At 37.8% G+C, this 11,907-nt stretch overlaps 1 protein-coding gene across 13 annotated transcripts in view; it reads right to left on the bottom strand.

The window, feature by feature from the left end:
- Window positions 1–2,075: 2,075 nt before the first annotated feature.
- PARD3 (par-3 family cell polarity regulator) overlaps window positions 2,076–11,907 on the bottom strand; it is a 465,648-nt gene continuing 455,816 nt past the window's right edge. For all 13 annotated transcript variants that reach the window (XM_075492487.1, XM_075492496.1, XM_075492486.1 and 10 more), the window contains 2 exons: window positions 7,670–7,797; window positions 2,076–4,182 (listed from right to left, as the gene is read on the bottom strand). In XM_075492487.1, coding sequence (XP_075348602.1) covers window positions 3,789–4,182; window positions 7,670–7,797 — 522 coding nt within the window. In that variant the 3' untranslated portion in view covers window positions 2,076–3,788. The remainder of the gene's footprint in view (window positions 4,183–7,669; window positions 7,798–11,907) is intronic.

The raw sequence follows: 11,907 nt of genomic DNA, 5'->3' as shown, positions 1-11,907 counted from the left end.
ACTTTAAGTCTCAACAACACAAGTTCAAAGGTTTGAATTACTCAAGAATATCCTGTGTTTAGCCAACACTGCTAATCTGGCGCATCTCTTCCTTGTCTGGCCAAGGTTTCTTCCCTTCCATTCTCAACATACCCAGCACAGATAAATGCAATGTTACAGACACTCATAAACAGAGCGAACGTAAGCGAAACATCAGCGCAGCTTTGAAAGGCAGGCCATATATCTACAGTCATGATGGGTTTAAATTTTGTTTTGTTGTTCTTCCTGCTGTTTGCCAGCAATAAATGGCAAGTGTACTTTCTGACCATGTTCAGCTGGGCTTTACGCCATTTTTTGCTGTTTTTGATGGCAGAGTTCTCAAAGACATATATTAAACTATCTGGCCCATGCAATAACTCACTAGGGCTGCACTCTTGTTTTGAAGGAGGCCCTATTAAGAGGAGGGGAAGTAGGCTTTTTTAGAAAGGCAGCGGTCTTCTGCATTAGTAATATTAAACTTTCTCATGGAATTTCAATAGCATTAACAAATTATTTTGATAAAATACCAGCAGGCTTTGCAGATGGTTTTTGTAGGGTTTCAACAGAGAAAAATGTGCAAGCTTTACACCCACTCCTCGATGTTGTAAGCTCCCTTACAGTCTGTCCTGTGACCATTCTTAAATACACTAATGTTACGGAGTTAATCTCATAACGGTAATGCGTCCACAAACAAATTACTGCAGTAATGCAGTTAGCTCAATTAACTTTTGAATCTATTCACTATGCAGAACTAAAGGTCATTTTCTATTAAAACATCTCCCTCCCACTTCCTTATCGCCCTTTGCAACTTATGGGAGTTAATATTAGAAATCCTGTCTACGCTATGTCAGGAAAAAGACAGGATGACGAAGCCAGAAAAAGACCTTATTCTTCGCTAACATAACACAGACATAGCCCAAAGAGAACATCTGCCTTCTTTCATGAACACATCTAATTATGGCAAATTGTTAACACCTTGAAGAGGAGTTTCATAGAAGGGTAAACTTTAACATATGCCATCCTCACACGTAAAACATCCCATACTTCATACTTTTCCAAACATATGCCCTTTTTCCTACAACAGTTTATCAAAGACCTTATTTTGAAAAGGACTTCAACCTGTTTTCCATTCCTGTGGATGCATTTTTTAGTGCTTGCAATTACTTGCCTGTCCAAATAATACCAGAGAAACATCAAACTATGTAATCTGGGAATGCAGTCAGGAGATACGACAGCAAGGCCTGCAAATGCAATTATTTCCCCACTCGCAACTGCAAGCCACTACAATTTAGGTCTTTTGCAAAGTCATGCCTTTAGTTTATTTGGGCACCAAAAGCTGCCTGTCCACCTTGCAGCTCCTGTTACTCTTCCCCTTGAGATCCCACACTAAAGTCACAGTGAATAATTTGACATTATTATTGCCATGGCAACAGCCTGATGTCATGCATATACAGAATTATGACTGACATTCCTGCAGTATCCAACAAAAGGAGGAATGAGGGGAACAGGGAGAAAACCAGACACAGCTCCAATACTAATGGGGGAAACAGAGTATCACTGGCACTGTAAATATTGCTTCATTCATAAATTTGCCTTCTCCCATTTGTCACCATGTCAACATTCCTGTGAAGGGCTCCCATCAGAGCCCAAAACACACACGTGGAGCAGAGGGGGCTTCCTCACACGTGCCTGGATTTGGCCAGAGCGCAGCGGGTGCCCTTCTCCTGCCGGCACTCTCCTCGGGGAGAGGACTCCGTGCTATGGCCCGAAAGACTTTTGCCACAGAGGTTAGCCTTAAAAATGCACCTTTTAAATGTCACAGGTATGGCCTAAAATAACATAAGACGTTAGACTGAGTGTTTTTTCCCTCTGAGGATAGTCTTCAGGTGTTCAGCTGGGCTGTAAATCTTTTTTTTTTTGCCGATGTTTATATGCGCTCACAGAAGGACACACGCAAACCATTAGGAATAGGATAAAATAACATCTGTTAAATATTTTTTAAACTCAGTGTCTGCAGCAGTTCTTATAAGGGTCTACAGGCAATACCAAGACGAAGATGGAAACAGTCTTTTATTCTAAATTTCATATGTACAGGGAAAGCCATTTTACACAGTTTTGTAAATTCTGCGTAAAAGAGCTATTGTCATCCAATGTCACTGTGCTTACACTAGTAACAACTTTTAAACATGGCATACATTATTAACAACAAAAACCATTAACGAACAGGCATAAAAGACACAGATACGTGTGCTGGTATTTCACATATATTCTAGAAACAACTTGGCGCAAAAATAAAATGTGCCAGTAAAAAAAAATAGGCGTTTTTTAAAATCACGCAATACATGATTTTCTTTCTTGCTTTCTTTACTTTTTGTACACAATATGCTGAGGTCCATTCTCAAGCCTTTTCACATCAGGATTTGCAGGCACTTCAGCAACCCAGCTATATTTTTTACAATACATGAAGTTCAGACCAACAAACATAAAAACAACTGCTGCAAAAGAAATTCTCATATCCCATATGCACATTCAAATATTACTCACTGCTAGAGCAATTTTTTTTGCTTTAGTTATTTTTGGATACTGACATGTTTTCAGGATGATGTGTAACAGTTTGTCTCCACTTATCTCTCATTCATATACTTAAAGGTTTATTTTTAATGTAGCATCACGATGCAACAATACAGTATATGGAAGCACAAGGCAATTGTCCACAAAGCTTCACAAATTATAAAAAGAAGAAATTGTTTTCTTTTCAGTTTTTTGATCCAAAGAAAAACTTTGATTTCTTCTGCTTTTGCTTTAAGTTAACTCCAACATTTGCCCAAAGACAACCGTGTATCAGATGACCCTGGGATGATACTCTCCCTAGTTCTCTTCCTAGACACGTGTCATATGACCAAATTCATTTAGAAGTAAAGCAAAGCAGAACTCAGTTGTATGTTTGTTCATAATTTCCCATCTTTACTAAAATAGTAAAATATACTTATCAAGGGCTTGGCTGTGACTGTATAAATAGTCTCTCTCCAGTTATTTCATTTGTAATGGACTGTGTATTAAGATTATAAGGCAATTGCACCAGGATTCTCAGGATAACTGAAAGCTTAATATTGTTTTCCTCATGAGTCAGGATAAAGGCTTTTTTAATAAGCTCAGAGTGGGGAGAGAGAGAAAAAAAGAGTGCATATGTGCATAATAGGAGAAGGATAGTTTTTCAGCATATAGACACTTAAATATTGATCAACAAAGACTGGTAATGACTCCACCATAAAACATCTTAGAACTGCGACTGCGATCCAGAGTAGAGCAAAGCCTTATCCACTCAAGAGTGATATGTAACCCTCCTCTTGACCCGAGAGAAATAAAAAGGACATGTCAATGCTTCCTTCAACGTCAAATTCATTAATTTTATGCCACAAAGCTGCATGTTGGTGTAATAAGTCACTGCAAAGTAAAACACATTACAACAAATCCTAGTAATAAGCCATTGACAGCTACTGGACTGGGCTACGGGACTCGGTACGCAGGGGCGGTGTTGCTCACTTCTGCTATGATTGTCAAATGGTGGAACATCCTTCCATGAATTCAACACTTGAGACAGAACGGCAAAGACATAAGGCCCACCAACGCTTTGCCCGTATTTTTAAAGGCACTGAAACAGACAATGGATATATTCCTTAGTACCATCAGTTTAAAAAGTTTTCAAAATATAAGTCTTTATATGAAAATGTTCCTTATTGCATGATAAGTTGATCTTCATTTTCTTCACCTCAAGAATAAAATGGTCTTCCCTTTTCTGGTGTTTGCAATCTGTTCAGCCTTGCTACCTGAGATGGTGAAGGCGGTACATCTTGCCTGAAAGGACCTTTAGGAGGGGTATAATTAGGGTCCTGAATTTTCTTATATGAGTCATAGTTGCTAGGCCCTTCAGAAGAAGTTTTTTTTTTCAGTTGTTGTTCTTTCCGCCTCTGCTCTTGACGGAGCAGTTCTTGTGTTTCTAGCATTACCCTGGCATTGAAGCCATGTCCCCCCATATAGCCATTCCTCGATCCCTGGTAGCTGGAATATCTGGGATTTTCCTTCGCAGTCTGGAACCCTTCTCCAGGGGAATAGCTCTGCTCCCAGGAGTCTTGAGATACAGAACTGGCGTTTTTTCTGCTTTGCCTGGAAAGAAAAATGGAAGAGGCTTTTAAGACAAATGTTCTGTTTCCTCTTCCACTGTTATTGACAACAATTCCTGGAAAGAAAGGCGCTTCTGCAACACCATCAGCTTTCCCCCAACTATAGCATTCTGCAGAAGTCATGTTCTCTTCTGCCCCAAAGAGGCATCTTGCCTTTTTTGTTGGGAGAACACTTCCTATAGAGTTGAACTATATTTCTAGGCCTCTCCAGGAGGAATATGCCATGAAAACCCATCCAGTGCTACAACAACCATCATGTTCTTAAGAAAAAAGTGCTGCAATTCATTTGCAGACTCGGAAAGACCATACACATTGCTGTGCTTCCTAAAAAAACAGATAACAGCCAGCACTTGGAAAGTCACTCAGGAAAGATTTGAATCTAGACTCACACTTGATTAAAAATGCAACAGGCAGAGCTTTAAAACACTTGCTCTAACACTGCACGAGTCAAAAGATAAAGCTCATTATTGATAGGTAGTTGCACAGATGAGAGTTTCTTCCTCCCATTTCCAGAACTAAGGAATTTTGTGCTATCAGGACTGTTTCCCAGTTTGCTATAGCTTTCATAAAAGAAAAGGCAGAGATAACCTTTCTTGCTCATTTTTTGGCTCCATGGGGTAGATAAATAAATCAAATACATATACGAATTACAAATTCTTATCTCTTTTCACAATAAATCATCACATTATTTTGAAGACAGATTATGGTTTTGAAATAGCTTTAATTTACTATCAAGCTGCTAGATGCTTTTATGAATTTAAAATAAGATTGGTGATGATAAAGTAAAACAATTTTGTGCTGCAGCAAAAGAGATACCCACTTTGAGATTAAAATTAGTGTATGAGAATCAAGCAGTAAAACAAAATATATTGTGACATTAATCAATAAGAAAATCATTTAGTTGTTTATATATGGCTTGGTTTTTCATGTCAACACACATGACTCAATGTGGCCTCATCCAATGAATATGCAGTGGAGAGACAGGAGACCTGGAGAATTTTTCTACCATTAGTAAAAGTAACAAGTCACCTAATGTTTTTACAATCTTCCTTCCACACATATAACTTGAAAATGACCATATCCACCTTATTTCATAATAGATTTTGAGACGTCTGGATGAAAATTGTTATTCAGGATGAATGTAAATTATTACAGCATAAATTACCACATAATGTAAATTCTTATGCAAATTTTTATAGCTGTTCTTGGTGTTTGCATATCCAACTTTGCCAAAGAAATGATGTTTCTGAGCCATGTTTTATCACTCCCTGGAACAAGAGCAAATTGAATGAACCTCTGTAGGCTACGAAACTGTCAGGTTTCTGATCTAGACTAAGATAAATTTTAAGTACTAGAAAATTAACTTGGAGTTAAACATTGCTTTTACAGTTTCATATGGGACAAGAGGATGACTAGTTGAACTGATTTAATTTACTGACTGTTTTCTGGTACTTTTTCAAAATTAGTTGGCCCACTTTCACTGTCTTTCTGGGAAGATCCTTTAAAATTGACTCAGAGTTTATTTGCCTTCAGTACTAATGATTTAAATGTACAAAGGGAAAAAAAAGGAGGCCCCTAGAGACTATACAAGATTAAAAACAACAAAGCTCAAGAATGAAGCCAGCGTACAAACTTTAATCATTACAAAGCCATAGATGCAACATTAAGCTTGGGACCTAAGTTTCAGAGTAAGAGTAAGATTTCTTTAAAGATCAGTCACAGAGTTACAAACAGTTTGTAAAGCTGGAGAACCGGATGTCCCCGCTTGTTATAGGAGTATTGTGGTATTTACAGCACTCGACTTTAGCCTAAGGTCCTGAAATTCTGTCTGCTCTCAGCACAGCTCAGATACCCAGAGTGCTCAAACAAGGTCATTAAATTATCATTAATTACTCAGTAACACGCATTGCTAGCTTGCTAGTCATTTCTCATGTTGAAAACCACATTGAATGAAGTTCTCAGTCACTCTTTTCAAAACAAGCATTTCTATGACCCAAAACATTATTTTCCAAATTTCTTGTAGATTAATTTTCTCCTTACAGGTATTAATTTCTGGAACTGCATTACAACTGACTTCCAACTTTTAAATGCTACCCGTGATTGAGCAGAACAGGGGAAGCGAGTTTTAAGAATCATAGTTTTAAAACTAAAAATAACTGCCCCAACTTAAAAGCAACACTAGCATCTGTGCTCTTCCACTCAATCCGTGCATTGCTGGGGCTAGCAAAACTGAAAGAGAATTTCCCAGGAAAAATAATATGGCGTTAATAGATGTGGTCACTTCAGAAGGAAGGTAGAGATAAGAAGCAACGGGAATATAAAGATTTTCAAAATGACAAACTAATAATCTCAGGAAACACAGTAACTTTGCATTTTCCTTTCCCACCTTCCAAGCTTTACAGCAAAATTCTACACTGAAAGGTGTTATAGCATGTGAAAATCTGAGAGATCTGTTTTATTTTCAAAGATGTTGGTAGGATAAGAGTTCATGATTAGATAACTTTGATTATGAAGCTTCTATTTGTTTCAAAAAAAGACTTATGATACACTTGGTAAAACACATGTTGTCACAAAAATTTATTTTCCACAACATTTCCTCATGGGGCACAAGAAATAATACAACCTCATTGGAAGAAACAACTAGAATCAAGGGAAATTGACACCAACCAGCGGTGTAAAGGGTTCTCCATTCAGTCATTGCCACTGATGCTTGAAAATGCAAAGATTATTTGCATAATGCTTAACTATGATAGCTATCTAATTTACAATATAAGTTGGGTAAGCTTCTAACAATTCTTAAAGCTAAATATCAAGTAAAAGATATTTTGCCCAAACAGCTAATTAAAAAAAAAAAAAATCTAAGATTTTTTAAAATGCAAGTTTCTTTAGACAAAAAGCGTCTTAATTTTCAGTATTCCATTGCTAATGACCCAGTAACTTAGAAGAAATGTATATACTGGAAACTTGGAGGCCCCTGATCTTTTGGATAGAGTTTCTCAGTTCCATATTCATTTGTTTGAGGTCTTGAGATTTTTTTTCCTTTTAAGATTTTTCTCTATATCAGTATCAGAAAGACAGAATTTCTATCCACTAAGGAATTAGGCAACAAAAAAAAATAGTCTGACATGTCAAAAGGGGACAACCCATGTCATGCTCAGGAGACTTTTGCAATCGCAGAAAATTAAACTGGATGGTGTCCCACAAAGAATAGCTTTGTTTTAATGTCTCAATTCTGTTGGGTGCTGAGTATCATCAAATCCGACTGAAATCAGCTCTGAAGTAATTCTCCTAAAATAAACAGCTACCACATGCTCTCACTTAAGAAATTTCATGCCTCTTCCACACTGAATACATTCCACCTTATATCAATGCTAAACAAAAGTGTCTGCACTAAGCACAACATTTTCCTTCCACAAACGAAATTAGCTCCAGGCTCATATACACTGAATAGCTTCAGACAGTTACCATACCTGGGTAATGAGCTGTACTGCCGCTGAGCTTGTTGGAAACTCTCTCTTTCTTCTTGCCGCTGCCGCTGCATTTGAACCTCTACTGACACTGAGTGTCTGCCACTCTGTGAGTATGTCTTGGTGCTTGGCTACAAAATGAAAATGAAAATGTCTTAAACAAAGCAGAAAAATACCCACAGAAGGGCTAGCCTTTAAATTGCTATTGTACACATACAGTTGTATTTGTTTCAACATGCGGTTCAAGTAGCTCTTTCCTAATAATTACGTTAAATTCGGACCCATAACAGTGTCCTGTGCTACAGATTCTTCTTCTGACCTAGCATTTCTGAGATGTATCGGGAAAATATTGGTCCAGAATGGGTTGTGCTTTTATAGCACTGAATAACACTGAAATTTAAATTAAGTCGGTGGAACAGGTCTTCCGACACGGCAAGTTAGCCTAGCCATGGTAATGCTAAGTTTTATGCCCCACTGAGGATCTGAGGGAGGAGGGAGCACAGCAGCTCTTTGGAACCTCACCAGTACACTCGAGCGATGCTCGCCCTTAGTGGAGCCATCCTATTTTGCCGTTGGTCCAGACATGCACCGCTTGCTTTTCTGAGAGACAGGGAAACAGTTTCTGGTTCAATATGATCAAGTAGATAAATTTAGCAAGTCTCTTGTGGACAATGGGGAATCCTGTATCTCTGAGAAAGATTTTAGATAACATCTTAACGAGGTGACAATTTGAAACTTTGAGGCCAATACTAAGAGGACATGCAAATGGATGGCCTTTCTGGGAATATAGAGCATTACCAGTCAAGATCTGGCAGAATGGCTGGATTCAAACTCTGGATTATGAAAAAGTTTACTATTGTAGAGATACCACTTTTCATTTTACATTACTACTCTCTTCAGATTTTGTGATTTCAAGTTGCAAAATAGGGGGCCACAAAAGTCAAAGAACGTTATGGGCTTTTCTTGTTGTTTTAATAATAAGGTTTCACCTAGCAAAGAAACAGAACGTTATTTTCTCTCCTAAAATTACCAGTTCTATTCAAAACACATAAGTCTAATCACTGGGAGGTTAGGGAGCGTAACCACTTGGCTGAGCCTGGGACTGAAACAGCTTGTCTAAGACCTGTTTTTGTTAAAGCACTTTCTGCCTTTTTATCTGTGCCTTCCCTCAAAACCGAACATCTCTTTTGTTTTTTGCCATTATAATTTCTGCAGCAGAAAGATATCATAATGGCTGACAAATATCTGCAAGATAAAAGGCTTTTCAAAAGCTTCTTACATTGAAGACAAGTTTTAGAAACTAGAAAGATGTCATTTGTGACATAAACTTCTCCTTTGTCTTACTCTATAGTCAAGTACCTGCAGGTAGCCAGAAACACAACAAATTTGAAACAGGTGTACAACTTTTAGAAACTTCATTTTCAGTAACAATACACTCCAGATAGAGCATCAGTCTTGGCTCAGAATTTAACAGATAGATACAATTTGGTGAACAACTGCCTTTCCCCTTACAAGAAGTTTATTGTGCAAAAGAATCAGAATATGAAAGCATAGACAATGAGTAACGGAGAACTCATTTAAGAGAATCCTTAATGCAACATTGATGTCTACTTCAGAACAGATTTACTCTGTAAAAACCCCAGTAAAACAGTATTTCTAATGAAAAATGCTTTAGGAATGGTATGATGAAGCAACTAGATGAGAAAACAGAATCGTATGTCAGCCTTATGGGAAATTTTCTTAAAGATGAATAAGCTGTACATATGTATGTCCCAACCAACAACCCCCATGGAGATTTCCTACTATATTAAATAAGGGCAACAGATACAGAGCAGCGTTTCAGTTATTGCATATGTCAACATTTCTAACTTTCTTGACTTTATTGAGAGTCTTCTGACATTTGGTATTTTATTGAAGGGCTCAGCTTATGGAAGCAAGTGATTACCTGAAAATCACAAGATTTATTTGTGAATTCTCTCCAGTGTGGTTATAAGCAGCTTACAGAGAACCAGAGGGAAACTTAGAAGTTCCCATCTCAACTTCTCCATAAGGAATAAAAACATTTAAACTAAGATTTTAGAGCCAATCTCCTCATTTCATGGGTTCCACTTTAACAATGTTGGAAAGCTTGCATGTAGTTGGAAAGCTACGTTATGTCATATGTGAGAAAGTAGTTATCACAGATAAGACGTGAAATCAGAATTGCTTCTCTTTATTTGAAAACACAGTTTCACTTTTTTCAGTTAACTGTAAATATAACAGATTAAAGGGTTTTACAGCACCGGGAATGGTTAAATTATCGAGCAGGTGGAGCTAGAATTGAGCTGCTGTTCAATTTAGGTTTATGCAAGACACTAAAATGCATCATGTAGCAAGCATGAATGCAAGTACACGCACACACGTGCAGAGAGCTGAAGTTACCACAAAAGCCTTTACTAAAGAGACAGAGGGCTTTGAAAGCCCTAAGGGACTACGAATGGACTAAGATCCAAATGGAGCTTCAGAGAGAATTTTTTTTTAATGCACGCAGGAACCAATGGTTAAATAGAGGCGGGGGCTATCATGCCTGTCTGCCCGTTGTAGCGCATGCCCAGAATGACTGGATCTGGGCAGCCAGGTCTGGATCCTCAGCAGTTCACAAAGAATTTCACCTAATGGACAGCATTTATAATTTGATGGGTCTAAAGGCAAACATCTAAAATCCATTATCTGATTTTCTGAAGGTATGAGTACTTATATACCCTGTTAAATTAAGTGGATTTGCAATACTTAACTAATCTGAAAAGGGCACTTTATTTAGAGTCCTGTCTGCATGTTGTTCACATCTACAATAAACAATTCATATAATCGAATCTGCTTTCAAGCATCCAAAAATACGGCAATGAGACATAAAAATACTCTGTCTGTACATAATCACATATTCTATAACATAACATATATACAGACAGATACACTCAACCATCTTATTAATGAAAAGGCCTTTCTTTCAAATCTTTTCATTAAAAACCTCAGTGATACCATAGTGAATGCCCTTGATATATGGTTATGATGACACAAAGACTTAACATATTCCTTTTTGGACCCTTAACTTGTTCAGAAAAATGCAAATCTCCATGAAGTCATTGATCTTTTCAATATGCTTTTGATTAAAGTATCTAAACCAAAAATATTTATATAATAAGTAACCTTAGTCTTCAAAGCTAATTGGTAATTTTGTCTCGACCCCCAAAGTATACTTTTATACATATATATTTATATAAAAAATATACACAAACACACATCTATGTACATGCATACCCCATTTATGTCAGCATAAAGTACAGGTAATAAAAAAACCCACATTGAACTATTTTCACATCCTTCAACAGCAACAAAAAAACACGTATAAGGAATACACAGAACAGTAATTTTAACAGTGATATCAACACAAGGCTAAGTACAATTATAACAACCTGAAATCATCCAACAAACCTGGCAACAGCTCGGTCTTCACAGTACAGATTGATAAGAACTCTGGCCTTGTTCGCAGTGAGACATACGACAAGCACTGACCTTTTAAATCAGGATGCGGTCAAGGCCACAATAACAACCAAGGCTGCTTTATACAAATAAAAGTATGTTCATGTCTTCCACAATACATTTAAGTGGCAATGATCGTTATTGCATTCAGCATTGTTAAACAATATGCAGCACGTAAAACTGTGCTTTAAGATACATGAAATTACACGGCTCTCTTCTCAAAGAGACATTAATTTAAAACCAGGGCTACAAAGTTAAAAGTTTCTACAGATTTCTCACTTTATCCAAAATGTACCCCTGGCTTACGTTGCACTGAGCGCTATCAGCAGTAAAGGGCAGCATGTTTTAAGGGTAAAGGTGCCTCCTCTCTTTCCTAGCTATGCCAGTGGCTGCCCACACAGTTTCCTTCCCTGCAGAGCGGCATTTCTGCCCACGGAGGGTAGCTTAGCATGGGGGCTGCCTGGATCCTCCAGGATGGGCACACATCAAAGTTGCCACAAAATTAGAGAAAGGAGATCATGGGGGCGATCCAGGGCACTGGCTTTTCAGGGAGATCCAACCAGTTCAGGCGACAGGAGATCCACCAGTTGGATGGATCACACCTATCTCACAACCTACTGCCTTAGGGAGAAGCTGGCAGAAATGCTTACTTAAACTCGCAGAAATGCTTACTTAATCTCATAGAAATCCTTTGTGCTGATAAAGAAACGGTTAATAGGGAG

The sequence above is a fragment of the Mycteria americana genome, chromosome 2 (assembly GCF_035582795.1).
Source record: "Mycteria americana isolate JAX WOST 10 ecotype Jacksonville Zoo and Gardens chromosome 2, USCA_MyAme_1.0, whole genome shotgun sequence".
In the NCBI taxonomy this organism is placed as follows: Eukaryota; Metazoa; Chordata; class Aves; order Ciconiiformes; family Ciconiidae; genus Mycteria; species Mycteria americana.
The sequence above is the reverse complement of the archived record's forward strand: the minus strand, read 5'-3'. Positions and strand labels throughout refer to the sequence as shown.